The sequence below is a fragment of the Motacilla alba genome, chromosome 10, assembly GCF_015832195.1.
Source record: "Motacilla alba alba isolate MOTALB_02 chromosome 10, Motacilla_alba_V1.0_pri, whole genome shotgun sequence".
Classification (NCBI taxonomy): domain Eukaryota; kingdom Metazoa; phylum Chordata; class Aves; order Passeriformes; family Motacillidae; genus Motacilla; species Motacilla alba.
In genome coordinates this window covers 18319672-18344251 of record NC_052025.1, presented here as the reverse complement: position 1 = coordinate 18344251, position 24580 = coordinate 18319672, and the positions used below count along the sequence as shown (strand labels likewise).

Genomic DNA, 24580 nt, shown 5'->3' with positions numbered 1-24580 from the left:
GTTATCTTCAGCAGAGGGGTCCAGAGTGTGCTCTGGGGTGGAGGAGCTGGGCCTGCTGGCTTGGTTCCATTGTTTTTCTGCTTGATAAGTATTTCCCCTTGTTAGAGAGGCTGGGGCAGCCCTGCTGTTGAGGAATTCAGGCTGTGACAGGAGAGCGATCATATCCTCCACAAGTCTGTGTGACTTGTAGAGACGCTTCTGAAGGCACTTTGTGTTGTTCCATAGTAAGGCACCTTGACAAAATACCATCAGATAAGATAAAAGGGGAAGAAGAATCCCAGGGTCTGATCCAACACCAGCTCCTTTGCTGGGTTGGCAAAAATTGTTTAGATTTTCCCTCCCAAGAATGGTTTTGTAAACATAATACTGCCTATTAGCCATGTAAATTACTGTCATTGGTGGCAGTTGTTGTGATGGAAAGATAAGTATCTTGAAACTCTGGTTTGATTTACCCCTCCTGTCCCCCCAGCTTGCTAACCAGTTGTTTGTGTCAGTGCTGATTGTGGCTTTTGTCAGAGAAATCAAAATATTGATCAAATTTAGTTAGCTCTGTGTTCCCTAGGTCACAGTAAATGTAACTTTTCTTTTTCCTTTGTGCTCTTTTTCTCTGTACTGAAAACAAAAGGAACTGTTCCTCAAGAAGATGAGCCATATGTTCCCAAAGTCAAAAGTCATCCACTTGAAGAGGGTCCTTAGGAGCAGGCTTCCTATCTGGAGGCTTTCCTCAAGAGTCTGTCAGTGGAAAATCTGGCGCGCAGCATTACCACAAGTACTATTGTGGAGTTTTCTTTACATGCAAAGTGGGGAGAGATGGAAGTTTCTCCCAGCTGCTGGCAGAGAAGAGCTTCCCATTTACTTCATGCTTATGGCTGCTGCCAGCATTTGCTGTTCAGCAGCAGAGGAGTTAAGTGAGGGGTGAAAGGCTTCAGCAACACTTCAGCATCCGGGCACGAGGCTGAGCTGTCAGATCATTCTTTGTTTTTTACACCAGCGAAGGCACTTGGGGTAGTTCAGTATGTTTAAGGCAAGCAGTTTATTGTGCTGCTTTCTTGTGTACTGTGGCAAGCTGAGACGTTTCTTGTTCCAGGTTTAATGGTTGTGCTTGAAAAAGAGCATCTCTTAAAAAAAGCAGCGCCCACTTCTGACTTAAACATTTGCTGGGTGCTTGTCCATCACAGCTCCTCGGGAGGCTGGTTTGATGTCCTTGCTCAGCGAGGTGCACCTTCAGTTTGAGTTCACCCTGCTGGGGTTTATGTGGGTGTGTGGAGACAGGTGCTGGTATGAGGAGCCTCCCTGTGAGGATGTGTACACTCACTGCATTTCCTGATAACCTGCTCTTTACTGAGCTGAGTACATGCAGGTCCTTGAGTCTTTCACCTGTTTTCCATCCATAATCTCAGCCTTCTATAGTAACAGTAGTAAGTAAGCCCTGCTTTTCTCAGCAGTCAGGTGTTTGCTCTGCTGGGAAAGTCTTAGTGCTTCGGTTCAGAGCCTGACTTCTTGGATCTGGACCGTGCAGATCCCTAGGGCACCAGTTCCCCCCAGCTCAGTTCAGAGCTGCCATTCAGCTCAGACAGCCAGTGCTGGATGTGGCTTTCCAGATGTGATGGGATCAGAGCCAGCTGAGGGAAAAGTAAAGAAACTTTCATCTCCCAGAGTGTCTCTCTGTGGTGCAGCTGAGCTGCTGCTGAGGCAGATTTGGGGTGTTGCAGCAGGAGGTTCACATGGAGGAAACCAGAGGAAGCATCAGGATGGGGCCCATCTGTGTAACTTCCATTTAGATTTTAAACAGAAAGGCTAAGTTGGTGTTTGGTATGTGGTATGTGCAGACCTGTAAATGAAAATTCCTGAATACTTTGTGGTGTATTTTAAAGTTTGTGAGGTTTTAAAAAAATGCTGCCCTCACAGGTAGTCTTCTCACCAGAAACTTGGTGGACTGCAAATTTGACAGAATTAATTTTTATAGCATTTTCTAAGCTGAACTAATTGTGTATTTTGGAAGGAGGAAGACAACGATGTGGATGTGTGCTTTTATATAGATTTCATTAAAAAGGTGACTTGGATTATTCTGCAAGTTATCTGAGCAATGTAAAGGTTTCTGCTGGAAAATGCAAGTGATTATGGGCTGGTGACTAACAAATAATCCTTGGCTAATATGGGTTGGGCTCAATTAATGTTAATCCCTGCTCAACAGTAGTAAAAGTTGGATAAAGGAGATTTTGCGAGGCTGTTGTTGACCTGAACGTGAGAATGATCACACAGCATTCGCTGAAATAAAACTGGCTCTCTGGAAGAGACATCATTCTCATCATTGCTTTCTAACACTAGAGAAGGAGCTCTTCAAAGAGGCCCAAAATTGCCTGGCTATGAAGATGAGGATTTCTCCTGTGCTGGGGTTATGTGCTGAGGCACAATGGACCTCATTAAAGAAGGAGCAGCAGTAATTAGTCTAGATTAATGGAAATAAATCTGGTTTTAGCAATAAATGAGGTTGGATTCCTTGGTCCAAAACAGCCACCATCTATAGTGCTCATCTAGCAGTTGGATGCACAGAGGCAAAACTCTCCTCACTGTTGAGAAAAGTAGGTGATCTGGGGTGTTTTTGTTGAAATCTCAGTGTAAGTCCAGGTGTTGTTTTTAGATGTGTTTTGGTGAGATAAGCAGAAGCCCAGACACAGCCAGGGAGAAGCATCACATCTGAGCGTGGACTCCCGTTGATCCAGGAGGGCCCCAAAGTGGTGTGACAGTCCCCAGAGGAACTCTGCTGCTTGGATACTGTGTGTCAAAAGCGTGTCCTTCACCATTTGGAAGCAGACCCGGGCCTTTTACTGCTTTGTCCTCAAACTGTCAGGTTTCAGCTGGCTGCAGCTTTGGAAAACAGAAAGATTTATGTGCTCTGAAGAGAAACTTTCGCTGACAGTGGGTAAATGCACTGGAGATGCTGGAAAGTTAAACAGCCAAGGAGGTGTGATGCATTTTTGAAGTAGATTGTGAAATATATTTTCCTCCTGCTGTTATGATCGATGTAAGTTTAAGTTTGGAAATGGGAGGGCAGATTTCCACCCATTCTGACCTTCGGTCCTAACCCTGTTCAAAAGTTTGTGCTGCTCCTTGTTTTCCTGCACCTTTAGGTGCACCCTTGTAGCCGCAGATACGGCTGTTATGTTGCTATCGTTCCTAATACAATCCCTGAGCTGTAAAGTCACTTTGCTCTTTCAATAATAACTGAGTTTCCAGATCACAACCAGGTACTGCCTTTTCAAACAGGACTAGGTAAGAAGTTAAGCCAGGAGGATGAAAGTCCCCAAGGTGGTCAAGTCCTCGGTAAGATCATGCATGTCTAGCTGTGAGCACCTTTTTGACTTAACAGTTTATCATCTCCCATTTTATTATTTTCTCTGTCAAACCTGCCCTTTTATCTGCTATTGTCCTAACAAGGCTGGCTGGCTGCATTGATAACATACCTGTGGGGTTAGGTGATAACAGAAAGAAGCAGAGCAGGTCTAGATAAAGCAGAGGTGGTCCACACCCATGGAGGGAGCTGGTGTCAGACACTGCAGCTGTAGCCAAGCAGTGAAGCCCAGATGGGTTTTGTGACTTCCTGAAGGACATGTAGTGGGTGGTGACAAGGCCATCCCTGGACAGGCTGGTGCTGTGTCAGGACTGCCCACACTGTCTGTTCTCTGCAAAATTAACTCCTGCCCCAAGCCCCCCTCACCTTTGCCTGGTGTTCCTGTGCTGCGTGGGTGGTGTGTGTGTCCTTGTGTCCTCCCAGGGATGTGACGCCTCTCTTGGGATGATGCGGGCTGCAGTGACAGTCGTCTGCACTGAGCTATTAAAATGTACTTTTCCATTAGTTCTCTTCGTTGCTGTTCTGAATTGTCTTTTCTTCCCCTGTGTGCTGGCTCATTATTTCTTATTAATTCATGGTTTGTGCAATTACCTGGGAAATGCAGGAGAGTTGGCAGGAATTTGACAAGCCTGACTTTTCTTCTTGGAAGTAGATGACTTTTTTCCAATGCAGGCTTGGTTCTTGTCCTCTCTGAGTGACAAGTTGCACGTCCAGGCCTTTCTGCAAGGGCTTTGCAGGACAGCTTGGCTGTTTGCAGAGAGCTGGAAAGCACAAGGAGCAGGGAGAGGGTCTATATGTGTACTTCCTTGTGTACCTGGTAGGATTGAAACCAGAGCTGTTCTTTGACATTCTGTAGCTGCTCTGCATTTATGGCACTTTACACCCTGCCCTGAAGACACACTCCAGTCTTGAACTGCAGCCTATCAAGAGTGAACAAGGAAGGCTCTTTGCTTAACTTTAAAAGACAGAATTGTGCCATAAATAGTTCTAAATGCATGCCGCCAGGGGATTTTGTTTGTTGTGAAAACTCTCAGCTCAGTCTGAGGAGTGCGTGTGTCTCGGGTTGGCACTGAAGTGTCTTGGGTTGGCACTAAAGTGACACCCCTGCAGGAGGGTTCTTTGCCCCTTTTTTGGAGACAGTATTTTAGGTAAGAACAGAGATGTAATCTGGTCCCTTTCTGCAAGGAGAAAGCCACCACACAGCAAGATAAGAGGGCTGTCACTGATTAAAATGTAGCAGTTCGTCTGCTTGTACCTTGTGTTTTATTGGCAAATCTGTTGTGACCCTGGTTTTCCCATATGGATGCTCCTTTTTTTTCAAGTGTTGTATTCATGCATTGACTTCCCAGCTGCTAGGAAGGACCTCTTCTTGACAGAAGCTGGACTAAGCCATTTCCTGGATGGCTTCACAGCTACACTTCAGGCTGTTGGTAGAGAAGGAGCTTTACCTGCCCTCCTCCTTCCATTTTTATTTTCAGGTGAACTGCAAAATCTCATTACCCATGGCAGTGGTAGGGCTTTGAAGATTTCTGACCTAATTATCTCATTTGCACTGCGAGTAGCAGTAAAATCCATGTGCTGTCAGGGGGACTTTGCTGTTGTGGCAGCTGTGCAGCAGTGGGAGAAAACGGCCTCGTGAAAGAGCTTGTGCAGAGGGTTTGCTTCCCACAGTGCAGGCTGGCTCGGGCTGCCTGCACATTCCCAACTGAACCAATGCTTTCCTGCAAGACCTGGATGGGGTGAATGAGGTATAAGTGAGAAGTTACCATGTTCTGGACTCCATCTGAGGCCCTTCAAATGCTTTTTTTGGGTAATGTTCATGAAGGTCCAGCTCAGAAGGGGCTGGACCATTGTCTATGGAGGGGCTGCTTGATCATGGCATGATGTGTAATTAAGAAAGTGGTGGGTTAAATATAGCAAGTTTCAGTGGTGTGTGAGAGCTGTGATGGAGCCATGTATTTGCGCATCATTTCTGAAACTCTCTTAGAGTTATGTCTCTGTATTTATGCCTGGATATAGGGAATCTTCTGCTGTTGGAGTGAAACTGATCAAAATATTAACTCTAGCTATTCCCACCCTGCAACTTTAGTGAAATGTTGCTACATCTCTTGTGGGCAAGGAACTTGTGAGGTGGACGTGCTCTAAGTAACACTAAACTGTGTATCAAGAAGGCAAGAAAAAGGAGTGTGGGAATATTTGGTGCCTTGATCATCAGTTGAAGGCAGAGGGATGAGAAAGATCTTTGAAGATTAATATCTTTGATCTTGAAGATGATGAAAAATTCAGAAACATTAGAGTATGCTTCATCCTGGTATAATTTCTTGTGTCTTTTTGGGTCAGTATCTCTGTGCTTCCTGTACCTAATGGAAACAGTAGAAACCATCTAAAAAGGATCAGGGTGATAGTTTGTTTTCAGGTGCTACAGGTAGCTGTCCCTGAGGGGTCTGTAAGAGCTGTTTTCTCTGACCTGCTCTCTGAGCTGTTGTTCAGAGTCATCTTCCAAGTTTCTGTGCGGTTGTGGCTCACTGGAAGGCAGCAGATCAGCTCCTGTGGCAAAATTGGGACCTGTCACAAAAGCTTGGCAAAATGCTGGTTTCCCCTGGCATGGTGTGAGGGTCTCAGTGAACCCTCCCAGTACTGATCTGTTGTGAAGCCAACCAGTCTCTCCAAGGCTACTGCTTATTCCTAGCAGCTCTCCCTGTGGCTTGTGTAGCCAGGCCACTGATTGCTGAATAAAACGAGTGTGCAAAGTCAAGTAATCCTTGTACATTTTGAGTATTGCTTTCCCTTTCTGTGGTTCCAGATAGCAGCTGGGAGAAAGTTGGTTTGGAAAACAAAGCTGTTAGGAACTGTTTGTTTAGACACAAGGCAAAATGAAAGTGAAAAACATAATCTGTCTGTCCCCCTCCGCCTCCCACCTTCTTTTTGTTTAAAATGTCCACATGCTATTTACTTTCAATAAACAAAAGATGTTTCTTATAAGCTGGTGTTTACTAGTAGGGGTATGTGATTTATTAGAAAACAGAAATCCCTGCTCATGCCTGTGTTTTCAAACTGGAGCAAGAGTTCATAATTTTATAGACCTTTCAAGAACAGATTTTCTAAAGCAAACAGGGAAGAACTGTTAAATTATAGCCATGTAAAACAACAGTGTAATAGTGTGATTGCTCAGTAGTAATGGCTTTATTATTCTGTAACAAATAGAGTGGTTTGGGCTGCTGGGAGATAACGTGGCTTTTCTGAGATAGCTTTGGAGCTGATTCAGAGGACAAGCCCATTTTAGATTTTTCTTTTCCTCATGTTAAGGAGAAACAGAATATAGGGGTATTACCTTACCCCAGCTTTCTTCCAGGATCGGGGAAGGTGCAGCTTCCAGAGAAGCAATTCAGAGTTTCTCTCTAGAGCCTGAGAGCCACCAGAGTCTCACTGTCTGGTGGCTCTGAGTTGGACAGGGTGTCACTCCACCAGCATTTGCTTGCGGTGTCTCTGTAACTTGTTTTCTCTTTAGAGGGAGCAATGCATTCTCCCCAGAACCTTGGATGATGGGGGCTGTGTTTGGGCCTCTCCTCAGCCCTGTCTGAGGTCACAAGCCATGCAGGACTCCCAGGGAGTGCAGTGTTCAGGCCAGGGCTTTGGGAATGAGCTGTGGGTGCTGCTGAATTCTTCAAACCCCTGGGCATGAGCAGAAATGTCCTTGGAGTGCCTGCCACTGTCATGTCTGGATCTTGTTTGTACCTCATCTACTCCTGGCTTCTCACATGAAGCTTGAGCAAGTTGGGGTGCCGGATGCCTGGCCTTGCCTCTGTCTTCCACGTGTCTGTCACCTCTGGATGTTGATGATGCTGCAGAGGGTTGTTGGAGGATGGCCTGTGCTCCCCCATGCAGCTCTGCCAGCTGTGGCTGTGTCAGTCACTTTGTCACTGCAGGTAGTGAGTGCGAGGCACGAGAGGCTGGGTGGTCTGAGCTGGTGCTCCTGCTTTCTCCTTGCATTTCCCTTGTGTGTGAGGATGCCTGCTTGGAGCCTGGGTGGGATCCCTGACAGATGCATGCATGGTGCCCTGGCCCTTCTCCAGCTCCCAGTCATTGCAGTGACCTCTGCTGAGACACGTGTGTTGAAAGGGACCCATCTCCTGTGTTTATTCCTTCTTTCTTTCTTTCTTGTTTATTCCTTTCTTTCTTCTGGGTCTCAACTTTTGCCTGGTAGATTAGGTTTATTTCTGGCTGCTCTACACATACGACTGTTGGAAAACCTTGTAACAGCTTAGATGGGCTCTTGGAAGAAATTATCTGTGCAAAGAGAGCCGTGGCTTGTAATGAAATAGCTTTATAGTGACATAGTTTTAGTGCTGCAGTGTGTCTCTGCTGGTTTTCAGGTTATTCCTGGGCTAAAAATATGGCTCATTAAGACTTCTGTAACAGGATGCAACCATATTTTAAAGATATTTCTCTGTGTCATTACAAAGTGATTTAACTGGTATTGCATTTGGGGACCTACTTTGTAGGATCTTTTATCTGAAGTGGAAATGAGGAAAGAATTAAGTGTGTGTGTTTCTGATGGTGAGGATGTGGTGCTGGCATGGATGGCTGGGAGGGCTTGGGAGCTGCACTGCTGCCTGGTGCTGACTGATCAAAGCTACTGGACCAGCTACTTCCATTTCTGGTCTTCCCTGCCTCCAGACAGCAAGACAGTCGGAACTGCAGGGAAAAGAGTTATACCACCTATTTCATTTGAAGCTGGATGCACTTGAGATGTGTTGAACAAATGGACAGTAGCCTTTCTTCTCCCTGGGGATAGCTTTTACATGGATGGGAAGCTACAGATGGGGCCCAAGGCAGAAATGCAAATAGGCAGGGCTGTGATACGAAGCATTTGGCAGCATCGCAGGCTTAAAAGCTTCGTCCCCACGGCTGCTTGATCCTGCTTTCTCAGTTGTGCTGACACAGCTGGTTGTGGGCTGTACTGTGAACTGTGCGAGTGGAGCTTTGACCTCAAAACTGTGGGATTAGGGCCTTTGCTGCTGGCACCGTGAAGCTGGCCCAGCCCGGGCCATCCCAGAGCTGCTGTTGAGAAGCCTTCAGAGATGTACTCGCTGTGGTTGCAGAGAAGAGCAGCAGCGAGCACAAACAGCTAATTAGTTTTTATAACCCTCTTTTGTTTGCTTTTGAAGACACGAGTCCTTCGTTTGCTTGCCTGGCTCCTGTTCACTGTGGTGACAATGTCAGCGCGGCTGTGTGAAGCTCGGGTTACGCGGGGAGAGTTCAGACAGGTTTGGTTTCAGTACAGGTCTTGTCCCTGAGCTGTTCCAGCACTTTCCTGGCAGGAGGCAATCGGTGTCAGAACAGGTTTGGCCCTGAGACTGTGGAAAAAAAAAAAAAAAAAAGGGTTTGAGGGGCAGATCTCTCCCAGTAATGAGTTCAGTGGTGGGGTGACTGTTTTTTGTAGATGTAAAGGTCAGATCTGTTGCCTGGGTTATGTAGAAAGGTTTTGTTCTGGAACAGCCTGCTCCTGATGAACTCCCATCTCTGCTGAGCTGCCAGGCACTGCTCTAAACAGTACATTTTCCTCATCAGTGAATGTTGGAGAGGTCACTTTTTCCTAAATATTCCATTGTTCGCTGTTGAAGAATTTACTTTTTAGGTATGTTCATTTAAGGTTTTGAAGTTTTGAGTTCATATCAGCAACTTGGACAGCTTTAGACCCTCCTGGTTTTCAACCTGCCCTACTTGGAGTTTGGTTTTAATCACAAGTTTTTACAAATTGAGTCTATTGAAAATATTCTCAGTGAAACACCCTCATTTTTTTTCTCAAAAGCCGTTAGCTGTCTTCAAGAAACAATATTTTAATTGAAGCCATGATAAAAGCAGAGCAGCAGTGGTTGTTGTAAAGTTTAATTTATTAAACAGCCTTGTTTTTAATGCAGAGAAAATCTGTAAAGAAAAAAAAAGCTATGCGCTTTAAAACTGTCAAAATAAAACCTACAACTTTGAAGTCTTAAAATACTTTGGGAAATGCTGAATGTTTTTGACTGGTTATATGGAACAGCTGAACTGACTTAACTGGAACAAAATTAGAGGAACAAAGAGGTTTTGTTTCCAGAGTGTATTCTTTGCCCTTTGACAGCGCTGTCTGGCTCACACTCCGAGTTAGATACATGGAGCAGGTCGCTGTCAGCTTGCCCCCCTCTTTGGTTAGACTTTCCACATAGGCAACCCCACTGGAACAACAATAATATTCTTACAAAAGAGGAATAATTACAGGAAGATTCAGGGGCAAGAGCAGAATCTGAACCTGCTGTTACTGTTGGGTTGGTTTTTTTGAAGGAGCCTGAGTCTCGTATTGATGGTTCCACATGTCAGTGCTGAGTTTGGGGGTACCTTGGGCTAGCAGGGCTTTTCCTGGCTGGTGATTGATGTTGCATCCCACACACCTGGACCTTCTCAGCATGGTCTTGAAGTAAGAGACTTGTTTTCCATGGAAGATGCTCTGAAGATCTGCCAGTGAACTCTTCCCGTGTACCCAGCAGGTTTCATCACCAAAAGGGTGAGAGGCTGTCTGTGCACAAGAGAGTATCCCTGGCTTGGTACTGGCACTCTGGCTCTGGGAGGTGCTCATGTGCTCTGTTCTTCTGTCATTCCAGGCTATTTGCCTGAAAACAGCCTCTCTGAAAAGTCTGTCTTCTGTTAAGGAAGGGCAGACAGCAGGACGAGATGAGCAGCTGAGAAACAGGGCTCTTGTTTCCATGCAAATATCCTGTGAAGAACAGAAGAGGGGAAGAAGAGTGTTCAGAGGTGGAGTCTGCCAGCAGAAAGGCTTCAGAGTTGTTTTCCATGAGTAGCATCAAGTCCATGTGAATGTAATTTTTACACTGTTGTTGCTGTGGGTCTCATGGGTGAGTCACAGATGCTGCTTTTGTTTTGGACTTCTGGAGGGCTAAATCCTCCTCTCTGTGGGAATTTTGCTGCTGAATTCACTACCAGAGAATTAGGGCTTTTAGGATATGGTGCTGAAATGAGTCACCTCTAGTTCCCAAATCTCAGCTTGTACAGGAGGTGGGACGCAAATGAACACCAGAGGTGCCTTGTGTGCCCCTGGGTGTACTGCTGTGTCTGGCTCCGGGGATGCTGAGGGCATGTTGCACTGACTGTAGGACTGCCCTGTGCTTTCTTTCCCAGTGCATGGCAGAGTGTTTACTTCCCTTTCCATGGCGCCTGAGCATGCTGGAGAGGTGTCAGAGGGTGCAAAGCCCTTCGTGCCAGCTAAGATCACTAGGAAAACAGTGTTGTGAGCAGCAGCCTCAGCCTTGCTGGAGTTGACTTTGAAGGTGTTGGGGTGGCGTTGGGACTGGAGATAGAGACAGCCCCGTGATGTGCTTGAATTGATGTGTCAATGGCAAAGAGCTCCTGGGGACTTGCTGCCATTCACTGCAGCAGGAGCTGGGGTGATTTAAGACTTGGCTGCTCAGAGCTCCCTGTCGTAGAGGGAACCAGATTGATAACAAAGGCAACAGGAGTAAATGTGCCTTTTCCATCACTACCCCCAGCAAGGCAGAAACCTCCCTTTATCAGCATTCATGTCCTTTTCAGCTATGGGTATCAAGTTGAGTTGCAAGCCAGTTCAATGCTGGAGCAGATGCATGCTGAATTTAGTAGCTTGCTTAGAAATAAGTATCAGCAAGATGTCAGAGAGGTTAGGCTCATTATGAGATCTCATTAATTCTGTGAAATACCCTGTAGAGAATATATTAATATTCTTATTCTGTTGACATATATTAACATATATAATAGTTGTATAATTGTTACTAATAATTATGATAATAATAAGCCTCTACTGGTAGACAAGTCAAAATGGATATTCAGAAGTCCCTCTAGGTACTTCTAACCCACAGTTCATGGACAAAGGTGCTGATGCCTACAGTGTGGTGAGAAGTGGCAGTTCTTCCACCTGCTCCTGCGTGGGAGTAATGTGAGCCTGGAGGCCAGATTTCACAGGTACAGTTGCTGTCTGTGCTGCGTGGTGGGGTCAGGCAGTTTGGGTCAGGAAGCTCCTATGCTCTTGGCTGGAAATTACCGTTCCCTACCCTGGCGTTTGCTGCCGTTCGGCAGAAGCACCTGAATTGGATGTGCCTCTCTTGTGCCATTGCAGCGGTGCAAAAGTAAAAGTCACCTTCAGCCTAAAACATTGGTTTGCAGAAGCCCCATTCTGCTTTGCCCTGCAAAGAGATCACTGTCAGTGACAGTCTCATCCAGGGGTCTCCTTTCTTACAAACTCCAGGCGTTTCAGATCGCTGCCCTAGATGAGATAAAGGTCTTGGTTGTGTGTGTTCGTGTGTGCATAGCTGCCACCCTACTAGGCCGAATCTTGCCATTAGTTCTGACAGAAAACCAGAGGGTGCGCTGATTTTTAAATCATTAAAAGAACTCAAAGACACATGGATCTTGAAAGGTTCTGGATTAAAATATATTCTTCTGTTTTCTTAAATATAAGACCTGCTAACAAGCGCATGGAGACCCATGTGATTACAATTCAAAAGCGATTACAATTCAAAGCTTGGTTCAAAGGGTAAAGCTCTTCTTGATTTATTGGAGAATGTTACTCTGTGGCATATCTGAAAGCCAGATACAGGGTGACAAACCAGCAGGATTATGGCAAAGCAGTAATATTCAGGATTGTCCAAAGAAAGATTAACTTTTCCAGTCAGCTTTTACTGATGCAAATTGTCACCCGCTGTGTTGCAATAAAGAGCAGAAATAACTAAATATGAAATGCTGACTCGTAAAGGGGAGTCATCTAAAGTGCTTTGTGTTGCAAGATTTCATGAAAATGGTTTTGAAATGTTGTGCTGCATTTACCTTAGAGAGGCCAGTTGTGCCAGCTGGCAGGTGCTCTCAGCAGTGCATCATCCTGGAGCTGTTTGGGGTGGAGCCTGAGCTCTGGAACATCCCGTCCAGCTCGCAGGGGTCAAAACAGGATTGTTCCCAGTAGTGCCTCTTTTTCTTTTTTCTTTTCTCTCTCTTTTTTTTTTTTTTTTAATAAATAAATGTTAAAAGGTTTTGTCCAGTGCAAGTATAAAAGTCTCCAGCTTGGTTTCAGTCTCTTTCTTCTGGGCAACAGTTCCAAATCACTCCCTTCCCTGGCAGGGGGATGGCTCTCTAAAGTACGTCTAGGGTTCCTGATCTTTAGGATCAATGCAAGTTGTGTTCAGTGAAGGTCTCTTTCATTAAGTTCATATTATACACTATAAAGGACATTTTTCTTCCTAGTGTGACCCCATTGCTCTGTGTTGTAGGTAGCCTGCATCCTGGTGCCCAGTGTTACAGTTCCTGTTTCCTTTTTGACTTGCTCTTTCCACTGCTCCCATTGTTAATTCTTACCTGCTCTGGGTTTTTGTGTTATGTCGGATCTTTCTCTTTTTTTTTTTATTTTTTTTTTTTAGTAGCCTGCATTAAAGTTCTTTAAAGCGTTCTTTACAGCAGACATCTTGGGCTATATTTTTTTTTTTGGTGTTTCTAAAGCATCCAGTACAGTTTTGCAAGCCCATCCCAAGCTAAGCACTACAGCCTATAGAACCTTGTCCTGCTAAAGCTCAGAGGTTATGATTTCCCTGAGTTTTGCCAAGACTCTGCTGGGCTGGGTCCAAAAGGTGAATTCAGACACCACCCTGCTTCTCTAGAACTTTGTTTCCAGCTTCAATCCTTGTGTTCTCTCCCCTCAGTCTAATTAAACCCTGCTGTAACGAATGCTGTGAAGCCAGCTGCCATGCTTTGGCAGGTAGCAAGCACAGGGCAGCAGAACCTCCAGCTAATCCATCCACGCTATGAAGTCATAAGAATCTTGTTAATTTTTAAAAAGCCCTTGATGCCCACTAATCCAAATCAATTTTAATTTCTTTCATAAAGTCATGCTTCCATTTAAGCTTCAGCTAAGAATTACAGCTAATTTGTTCGATTTTATAACAGTATAATTGAAAAAGTGATTTTAATGTCCTGGCAACCATATTCCCTTTCTTTGGTTGTTAATGAAAGAATCCATTAAAGTTAAATGATTTGGGCACAGATTCAAGTTGAATCGCCTGAATATTCTAGGGGAGTGTTTCTGACCATCTGCTGCTCTGTCATTGGCGTTTGTGTTGTAAATGGGACCGAGAGAAGGACTTCACAGGTCTTGTTCAAACCATTAAGCGTAAAATATCATTTTAATTTTCTGATCTCGGTGTAAATAGTGGAAATACTCCGGAGAGTTCGGGCTGCTCTGATCTGTGGGATCCTGCACTCATAAATATCGCTGCTGAGCAGCGCTCCCACATCCTTTCCAGGGGATCTTGTGGCTGTTTGTATTGATTACAGTACATCGTTCAGCAGCAAGTTGTAAGTTCCTTTTAATGACAGGCAAGACAACTGGAAGTGGAGCCTGTGAAGGGGAAAGCACACGTGATGGAGAAGTGTTTTTCCCGCTGCCTCGAGTCACACTCGCTGTTTCCGTCTGGCTGCAATCCGAGCGGTGCGTCCTAGGGAGGGCTGGTGAGCGAGAACCGACACAACAAATAAATTACAGCAGCTGTTGTCACTCCTGCCTCCTTTGCAGAGAGCCAGGGTGGGCGAGCTGGGGCTCTGGGGCTGAGCTGGCACTCCAAGCACAAGCCTTGCACACCCAGGCAGGGGCAGAGTCAAAGGGCTTCTGTCCTTTCTCTGTAACATACTCTTCCTCTTTCCTTTGCTGCCGAGCTTTCTTGCCGTCCTTGGTGACATGCAACGTGCCTGACATGCTGGGAAGCAAGATGGGCAGTGAACCAGGCCATGAAATTCAATGGAGGTGCCCCTGACTCTCTCTGGAGGTGGATGAGTCTTTGGGTGCACTGTTAAAGCTGGAAGTGTGCCTGTCTTGCCATGTGAAAAAAAAGAAAATAAGATTACAGGTGGTGTGCTTCTTTAGAAATTGGGAAGTAAGCCCAAGTTTCTAGTGGTCTTTAAAATGAGGAAGAAGCAGGATGGGCTCTGTCTGCTTGCTCCACAGCTATACACTGCATTTTGTGTGTAAAATTTTGAGTTACAAAGGCTAAAGAATTGTCTGGTAGAGAGGACAGGATGTATTAACTGGGAAGTTTGGCTGCTGGATTCGGACTTGGAGTGGGGACACTGTTTCATTTCTCTTCAACTTTTCACAAGGTTTAGCATTGGGTATGCTGCCTTTTTTTTTAGATACTGTTGGGTGGTGAGAACTTGGACTGATAAAATATTCACTGTTGGAACTGAACATTTTTCAATTTAATGTATTTATATTTGTATCTTTGGAATATGCAAAGCCATTAACCCAGGGGAAAAGAGCTACAAAACACTCTTAAACTGTAGCCCACAGGTGAAGGATTTTTATGTATTTATTTGGCAATATTAGTTTCTGGTTAAGTGACTATTCCCGAGAGGGATGATACTGAAGCTTGTATCGTGCTGCATACGTCTAGCTTTCTCAGGCATGAAGAGATGAAAGTGTATCCTAAAAGTATGCTAAACTGAAACAGTTGAAGTATAAAAATAGGTAATGTTGTAACAGGAGATCTTCTTTCAGACTCCTCTGTGTCCTTTGCAGATAAAGTGTATGTATGATGAAGTAAAATCAGGAACTCGTGCATCTCACAAAAGCAAAATAACTGGATTTCCTTTCCAACATGAGTGAAAAATGCAGGAAGTCATTATGTGTTTAAACGGGTGTCGGTGAGATCATGCAAATCCAAGGCAGTTGTTTTAGTCTACAAATCTCAGGCTTATTCAGCCTGGACCCTCAGCAGCACAATTACAGTCACTGCAGCAAATGGGCCTTCTGATGTTAACACCAGCAGATAACAAAAATAGCATTTAATAACTTTCATTAGAGTTAGTGTTTCTAGGGCTTTAGGGCTTTGCTCTTTCAAATCATTTACATAATTTGCAGGTACAAGCTGCTGTGCCAGACTGTCCATCTGATTCTCTCTCTGATCAGAGCATATTAATGCACTTGTTTGATGGTCTGTTACCAATAATTACCTTGGATTGCATTAGGAGCATTTCCAGCATTGCAGCTGGTCTGTATTTTTCACTAAGTGTATTTCAGGGCCCAATTACAGGACTGTGATGTGTTATTGTTCCAGTGCGCTTGTTCAAGCTTGTAATTTTAATGTGCCTCCACACTGTAAATCTCTGAATGCAAACCCAGGGCTCTGTCCTGAGTTCCCCGTGCATCCTGTGCTTGTAGCAGCTTCGGCAGGGATCGTCTCAGCATTCCTGGCTTTTTAAGAAGGGAAAGATGAGGACCAGGAGATGGACATTGCCTTGAAGATGTTTGTAGAGCAAAGCCTGAGGTTTGGTGCTCTGTGTGGTAGGTGTGAAGTGGCTGGGAAAGGCACAGGAACAGCTCAGTCCTCCCAGGATCAGGCAGTGTGGGGATTGTGGAGAGGCTTTCAGGGATTTTGGTGTTTAAGTCACTTTGGCACTTTGAACATCTTTCAGTGCAAGGGAGGCTCACATTTATATTGCTCTGCATGGGGCACCTCTCCCTGTTCCACTGTGAGACACCTTGGGGAGAAGACCTGAAAAAGGCTGAGTTTAGCAAATCTGGATTTTGAAATTCTAGGCTTCCTTCGTCTTCAGAAACCCTTCAGGGGTCAGAGGGGAGAAATGTGAACGCTTAACCTTTGTGAAAGTCAAGCACTTTACTATTATAATTGCCATTGACAATTCAACACAATGAATAAATTATTACTGCTATTGATTTGTTTCATCTTTCTGGACCATTTGTTACAGGGGATGCATCAGGATAACACACCTCTCAATGAGAAGGAACTCAGTCTTGAGAGCTGGTGTGGTGCTTATTCCTATCTGTGAGGCATCGTCTGTAGACAGATATTTGTGCAAATCTGATGCTTCTGTGGAAGCAGGAGAGCATTTAGTCCTTTCTAGAAATCGGTTGGCATTTTACTAGGTTGGAGTTTCCAGGGCTGAGTGGGTTGGTGGCTTTCATGGTCTTGGGTGAAATGAACAGATTCAGTTGACTTCAGTGTTAGAAGCATCTTCAAAAATACTTCCATGGAGACCTTTTTGGCTGTTCTATTTCCTTGGTGTTTTCCTTGGTGTATGTTGCATTTTTACACAAAGGTATTCACTTCCCCATGTGAAAAAAATTAATTCAATCCCAGCTCAAACCAGCACATCTGTTTACTGTAATTACAGCTTTAGATGATCATTCTTTCCAGGTATGGCGGGTGAACAGCGTTGCATGTGTTTTAGGTGTTTCTTTCACGCCATCCCTTCTGCTCTTTTGTTTTGAATTGGGGACTTGAACAGGACAAAGGCCAGAGGCTCATGCCCAGCACTGGGGAGAGCTGCATGCTCCAACTTTCCCTGCCAGTGCTCATCCTGGATCCGGATGTGTGCCAGGACTTGAGGAGCACCAATGTGCCCCCAGGCCCAAGCTGGGGAGTGACCAGGACACTGTACAAACACCATGGCTGCAGCTGGATGTGTGCAGGGTGTGAGGGGATTGCTCTTGGCACGGCCTCCTACCCGGCCCCTTGATGTGGGGACAATGTGACACTCTCCGCATGCCGCCTCTTGCTGCCTGCAGAGCCGGGCTGGCACCCAGCTGCTCATGAAAGGCTGGGATCAGCTTAGTGACAGGGGATGATCTGAGAGTCCCTTGCTGCCAGCTGGATAAATACTCCTACAGCAGTGGGAGATGCTGCATTATTAAATAAACCATCCAGGTTGCTTATATGCAGAATTAGGATAAGGTTGGCTTCCGACGGTGAGCACTGCTCTGCGCTGGAACTGCTCTGCTGTGCCTGGATATCAAGTGTTAATAAAATGGTCTTTTCAGCAGCTCTGGAGATTAGTTTTAGGAGCCTTCTGTTCCAGAGAGGCTTAATGGGTGTTGAAGGTGTAACTTTCTTATTCCTGTTGCTATTACAAAGTGGAAAGTTCCAGTAACATCTGGTAACTAAGTGGGGAATGTAGGGATCTTGACCCTTCTCTCTCACAGGCCTCATTACGGTTTAGTGGAAGAATGTTTTCTATTTTATTGGGCCGTGGGGAGGCTGAACAAGTGATGCACAAGGGGATTTAGGTGTCCAGCTCCTCTTTCAGCCTCCCATTCTGTAGAGATCATGGGAGTGGGGTGCTCCAAGCCCCGAGCTCCTCCGGTTCTGCTTTCAGTGCTGGTGTTGCCGAGCACCCAGCATGCAGACTGTCGGAGACCTTCGTCCAGATTTCTTTCTGGGTCACCACTTGCCAAGTGCAATTGCCCTAAAAACAGACTGAGACCAAGCTATTGACTTGTAATTGTCAATGCATAAAGTTTCCAAGAAGAAAGAGAGCTTTGTGTGGCTTTAATGGGGACACACTGAAGTATAGTCACTCTTTGAATTAGACAATGGGAACGTAAAGATTTTCTACAGCTCCTAAGAGCCTCTGAAGAGCATCGGCAGAAGGTTACATTAAGCAGAACAATGGCACAGTAGTTGGCTTGCTGAGAGGTAGGAAAACCCTTTGGAAGGAGTAACTTCACTTTTCTTCAGTGCTGTTCGCTCCCAATTAAATAAGATTAATTGTGCTGTTGAGTTCCACGAGTTCAACATCCAAAATAAATACATAAATTAAGGCAGGCGACAGTGCAGAGGCTCAAATGCAGTTTGAATTCCTGCCACCTCCTGTGGGATGTGGAGGGGAGAGAGGAGCCCTTTCCTCTTACTGCCTGATATCCCACAGAACACACACGATGACCGAGCACTCTGCTCTCCTTGCCTGAGCCACTTTCTTGCTCCTGGGAAGGTTTTCTTTGGCTGGATCTCTGCAAGGTGCACAAGCCAGTTTCAAAGTGCCAGATGTGTGTGGAATAGGAAACATGCTGGCCAGGCTCCAGCTGTGGGACCTGCGGCACAACAGTGGCTCCCCCGGAAAATCTCTGACTGCCAAGAACTAGAAGTGATGTCAGCTCTGGAAGTGTGTCAGATTAGAAACCCTTGTACTTTGCTCCCTGTGAAGTATTAATCTCCCAAGGCCTGTGCCGTAATGGGTCCTGCCTGGCTTGGCTCAGCTCTCTTTGTTTTGGGCTGGGAGTGTTGGAGGGGTTTCGCAGGAAGGCACTGGAGGCTGTCAGTGGTTTGGCTGCTTTGGGCTGGGTGTCCTTGAGCTGCTCCAGGGCCTCACTCAGCTATGCTAAAGATGGGCCTCCCCTGCCTTGAAGTGAAGGTCTGAGCCTTGGAATTGTTGAGTGGGCTGGGGTTTGTAGGAGTGGTTGCGTCTTGGGATCTTGTGTGTGCCTAAATGTCTTTGGCTTTCCCCAGCTGAATGAGTTTCTTGAAGAGAAGATAGAATTGATGAAGATATGCTGTCAGTCTCATGGGCCTTACTTAGGGGTTGTGGATCAGGTGATTTCAGCTGTGCTAGAAAAGGAGCACAGATATGCCAGTGCACTGAATCCCTTTTGGTTTATGCCTGAATGTTTTGTTTTCACAGTAATTACTAAACCACGACTCGTTCTCCTCTGCACAAAGCCATTTGTCTCTTGTTGAACAGTAACCTTTTATTTGCTTGTGCTGTGTAGCAGAGCTCAAGGACATGTTTACTAATGATAGCCAAAATTTCCCCAGAACAAACTTCTCCCTTGTCTAGGTTTTTCCACCTTGATTTAAGTGGTTAAACCTCAGAGAAGGGACGGGAAATAGCCTTATGTGCAAGGATACAAGTGGGGGTTTGTGCTGTTCTTAGTCGTGGAGTGAAAGCTCCCAACTCCATGGGTTTGGAGTACTGCATGTCCTGGATGTAAAAACACTGCTGTGAGGGTCTCACCTCTGCTCAAGTAATTGCATTGTCAGCAATCTGTCAGACCTTGCTGTGTTGCTCGCTCACACTTCACCTGCTTAGTTACAGATTTGAAATTAAAACCCAACAGAATCCGTTCTTTTTCCCCTTTACTCAGTGGTACATTGAGCTATTCCTGCCTCCCTTTGATGTTGGGGAGAGGAGATAATAGGAGTGGGGTTTGGCTGGATGCTGAAATGTGCGACTGGGGAAGGGCTGTTGGCTGGTTTAATGTGGATTTTCAGATGCCTGCCTTGGATCTGAACTCTGGCTGGCAGGGGCTGTGCTCCCATGGAGGGCAGAGGACAGCTTTGTGCCTTGAAGATTTGATGACCTTTGTTCATTTGAAACGCCCTGGTTTTTTATGCCACTCAACAGGAGACTTTTTAATTTACTTCACTGGGCCTGGATGCCGGAGGTGGATGGATGGCTGATGGAAGTGAGGAAAGAGATGGGAGAAAAAGAATATTTTCTCCTGGGCTGTTTTTGTGCACAATATAGCCTAGGGGTTAGCAACACAGGGGAGAGTGAAAAAACCCTGCAGAGCCTGGGTCAGAAAATATAATTTTCATGGGAACAAAATGCTTTTAACTCGCTACATCAAAGACCCTCCATTCCAGAGCATTCTCTGTGTTTGAATACATCTGCATTCCTCCAGAACTCTGTATGTGAATGCACAAGTATGTCATGTGTATCTACATGTGAGTGTGTACTTGCACATACATTTATGATCTGAAAGCTGTTACTGCCCACCTTGGAACAGCTCAGCAGCTGAAACTACTTCCAGCAGGAGTCAAAAGCAAAAAGCTGTTTGGCTCCAAAGCACAGGTCTGTAGCTGGAACAGCTGCCTAGGTCTGATGTGTGTAAAAAGCCCTTGTGGCTCCTGTCTTGGAAGCCCACCTTGACTGCATTCATTACAGCATCACCTCTGGCAGGTCAGAGGGTGGAGGTGAGCAGGAGGCTGCACGAGCACGTGGCTCTGTGCTTAACCAAGGTCCTATCCATTTCTGCACTACAGGATGAAGAATGGAGGTTAGAAATAGTCAGCAGCTTCTGTAAGCACTTAACATTCCTGATTTCATTTGTCTTTGATCTCACTTGGACTAATTTTACTCTCTTCTGATCCCTTCCCTTGAAGGGGCTTTTATCTCATTGTCAGGCTTGCTAATTTAGTGCGGTGTTTTGAACCAGACCTCCTCCTACATTTCCAGAGCCTGGAAGGTATTTTTTCCTTAATCAGGGAGTGTTTATGCAGTTCTTTGAACGTCTTGGGACAAAAGTCATACTGGGGCTTTTTGCAATGCCAAGTCTGCACTCTGGACCCTGCTGCTCAACCTCTGTATGTGCAAATGGCTTGTCACCAAAAACTTGCAGTATTTTGGGGCCAAAAGAGCAGGAAGGAGGGCTGGATGATTTGGGATAGGTCAGAGCAGTGTGATGTTGGGTGGGAACTTCATTTGCTCAGCTGGAGGCCTTCCCAGCAGGCTGTGTAAATAATAAACAAGGAGGGGTGGTCACACATGTTTGACCAACCAAGTGGAAGCTTGGATCCCGGTAGATTTTGACTTTGGGGAAAATAACTGGGTGATTTAGGGATATAGAAACATCACCACATGTTTTTGAAAAGCAAATACTTGTTTTTTCTGTGATAGAAAGTATGTTCTGTTCTTATTCTGTTACAGGCAGGTTGAGTTGACTTTTTAAGGAGTTGAAGTTCGAGAGGCTGATAATTGCTTCTTACTCTGGGAAGCTGCACTGCAGATCCCTTCTCTGTTCCTGGCTGTCCCCTCGCACTTCACCTTTGGAAGAGGAGGCGTATTTTCAGCAAAATGCCATTCTAATTGCTGTCTGAAGAAACTAGAAAATAGGACAGATATACAGGCTGTTTTCCCAAGTGATGAACAGGAGCTTCTAAAGATGAGAAATGTAAGGGAAGGCAAAGAATGAAGACTTTACCCAACAAGTTTCAAATCTTTTGGAATAAGCTCTGCGTCACACAGCTCAGCCTTTGCCGTAGCAGCCCTGCCTCCACAGAGGTGGTGTGCACACACAGGCTGCCTGAGCCCTGGTGACATGCTGCCAGCAGCAGCTGCTACAGGGACATCCCTTTGGAGAAGTGTCTGTGTCACTGCTCCACCATGGATGAGGATTCTCAGGGATGGGGGTTCTCATGACAGCATCTGAGCTCCTGTCCTGAGCTCAGCTGAGTCTTCTCCAGTTGTTAACCCTCTCCTGTGCTTGTCCATGTCACCTGCACAGCCATTTGGTGCACTAAACTCATACAGTTTTTTAGTACCAGCTGTCTTGCATGAAGGGCTTCCAGAGGCAGTGTCTTTCCAGTACATCCAGGGCAGCCTTTCAGCTTCATGTTCCCCTGAGAACCATCTATTGTCCTGGGGAGCCACTGAGTTCTGTAGATTGCTGTGATCCTCAAAGGACCAATCTGCCTTAGGAGACATCAATGGGCAGAATTGCCCGACAGGAGGGCACTTGGTGACATTTGCCTGACCTGGACCTGCCAGGGCTGTGCTGGCTGACAAATCTAGGAATTCCATTGTGGTGTGTACACACTGGAGCTCAGGAATGTCTGCTGCTTCTGCTTGTGCTTTCTCCCTCCAGAGTGTGAGACAGCATCATGGTGGAAGCATCCATGTGGGAAAACCCTAAATCCAGGGACTTGCAGGTAGCTCTGTATTGGCAATAGCTGCTCCTTTGTCATGGAGTACAGTGCCTGGCTGTTGTGCTGACTGTGACATGGGCATCTCCATATCCTGCTGGATTCGTCTCTGGGACACTGCCCCCTGGATGTCCTAGTGAAGGTGGCAGAAGAGGGTTTGTTTTGTCCCGTAACAATGGCAATCAACAGGCAGGGTTCTCGTGTGGCCTCCTCGTCACTGAAGGCACAGAGCTGGCCAACACCAAGTTCTCAGTGGTTGTTGTACAACCCAGCAGCATTGACAAACCTGACAAGTTCCCGTCCCCATGGGCACTGAATTGGCCACACATGGGGACAGGGCTAGGCCCTTCCTTCCAGGGGCACCTGCGGTTTCCAGCACACGCCTTGAAATAATTCCATCTCCCTGCATATGTAATTTTGCGTGTCATTGCCCCTAATTGCATGCTTAACACACACTCTTTTTAAAGTGCAGCCCTTTTATCAGCAGTAGGTAGTAGCAGGTTTAATAGGGTGTTTGAATTCCTATAAAATTAATCTGTAGCCTTCTGCGATAGGAGACGGGCAGGGAGCCATGTGGTTCATATCCAGTGTTGATAAACTTGTTATAGAGGCAGGAAACATTTCTGATTGGAGCAGTGACAAAATAATTTGGAGCAGAGCCATAAAAAGAGTGGATGGTGATGGTTTGAGCACAGCAGAGATTGAAATTGCTGGTGTGTGGAAGCAGCGCTGCCAGCTAACATTGACTTAGTGTCTCTGGAGAACTCTAACGGCAAATGCATTTTATTAATGGCAATATTCTTTTAGGAAATGCTGAGCATTGTTTCAGAGGTGGAGCCCCCTCGAGTACGTGGGTTTGGAAGTCAGCCAGACCAAGATCTGTTCAGCTGAGCTTGTTGCTGGTCACTGCTCTGGCCTCTGGCTGCAGCAGGAAGGTTGCCTAAGGGCATGTGCTGGGTACTGTCTGCTAACAACTGGAATATCCTTTTCTAGTGCAGAAAATGCATCCATCCATTCTCGCTCTGGATTCACCTCTATGGGATAAAATGCTCAGAGACAGCTGGTCATGTTTTTAACTGTTCTTTTATTGTCTTTCCTTTGAAATGTGTTTCCCAGAACACAAATGTCAGTGGGAGTTGTTGCTTTCCCAGCTGGACTTGAGCTCTTACTGCCAGTAAGAGGGGGACCTGCTCTAACTACGTCGTGGTCATTGGCATTGGAGTGGCACATGGGGCTTGGATACTTTTCCTTGCACTTAATTGTCTTGTGGGGGTTGATCAGCCTCTGAGGAGGCTCTGATGTGCAGGTGAGAGGGGAGCCTGCCATGGCCAGCCGTGGTACTTCATCTTCTGTGCTTGCTCTTACTGTTACCACCTCTTTGCCTTCTTCCAGCTGCTTTCTGCTTGAATCCAGCATGGAAACAAGTGCGCACAGCAGGGGTGGCTGCTGGGCCCATTGAGAGTGGCAGAAACGGTGCAGGTTGTACACCCCTAGGGATGGGGATGGAGAATGCAGTGCACAGGAGTCATGGACTGTGCTGATCTCCCAACAGGGCTGAATTTCACCTGGTGTCTCCAGCCGTGGTTCCTTCGCTATGTGAAACTGGGATGTGATGAAGTCAAGGAAAGTAACCCCCACTGCAACATTGTCTTGTCTTTGCAGGGAGGCTGTCAGAAGGGGAGTCTCTGGAGCTGAGCTGTAGTGCTGGTCCTGCAAAGGTGATACTGGAGCCAAACCAAGTGGTGATTTTGGACTGTAACCTGACCCCCGTTGAGCAAGTGATCAATATCACATGGAAGAAGAATGGGTTTCCATTAGTGGAGCAAGAACATCTCCATGTGCTTCCAAATGGATCACTCTTCATCTCATCCCAGGCTGTGGCAAAGGACAGTAAATATCCTGAGAGGGATGGTGCTGAGGGCAATTACTCCTGCGTGTCTCACACCTCCCTAGGGACTGTCACCAGTCAAACAGCTGCAGTCAGATTTTCAAGTAAGTGTTCTGGGGGTTTTGTTAATTTTCTTTCCTTCCCCTCCTGGTACTTATACAGAAATCTGCTTCCCCTGGAGCTTGAGATAAAATGTCTGTGAAATAAAATCATAATGATATATAGATGGGACTGGGGATAGTCCACAAATAAGCAGTGGTGTCTTCTTGTTATCCCACTGTTAACATCCTGTGTAACTCTCCCAGGTAAGTGCCATCAGCTATGAATTAAAAACAGGACCCTCCTCTTTGGAAAGAGGAGGGTGCTTGTTTTTGCAGAGAACTTCAGAGCCCTGAGTGCAGGACCCTGTGCTTGGAGAGATGGCTGTGGTGGGGTCTGGCTGTGGCAGCTTGTGAGGTGAATATCTCTTTGTATGGAAGAGATGAAAAAAAGGGTTCTTCAGGGCAGTTTTTGTTTAGATCAAGAAGGACACTCCAACATCTGAACTGCTGAATCTCTGCACAGAGTTCAAGGATAAATTTCCTTTCTATTCAGACTTGGCTTCTGGGGGCTGTTTTAAGTGAGTGCAAATAAATGATTCTTTGGCCTGCCAAATAGGTGAGGCTAGAAAACAATGCAAATACATTAACACTTCTCTCTAGTACAGTGACTTGTGTATGTTAAATGTTGCTAAAAACAGCTGCACAGGCACACTGTGGGGAGTGAAGGTGCAGAGATAATGTCCTGAAACCTCCTTTACATTGGGATGTTTTTAGGCTCTGGTACCCCAGACAGGGC

The 24580-nt window shown here is 45.9% G+C and overlaps 1 protein-coding gene across 2 annotated transcripts in view; it reads left to right on the top strand.

The window, feature by feature from the left end:
- Positions 1 to 24580, top strand: part of IGDCC4 (immunoglobulin superfamily DCC subclass member 4) — an 85610-nt gene that overhangs the window by 6664 nt on the left and 54366 nt on the right. For both annotated transcript variants that reach the window (XM_038146986.1, XM_038146985.1), the window contains exon 2: positions 23518 to 23847. In XM_038146986.1, coding sequence (XP_038002914.1) covers positions 23518 to 23847 — 330 coding nt within the window. The remainder of the gene's footprint in view (positions 1 to 23517; positions 23848 to 24580) is intronic.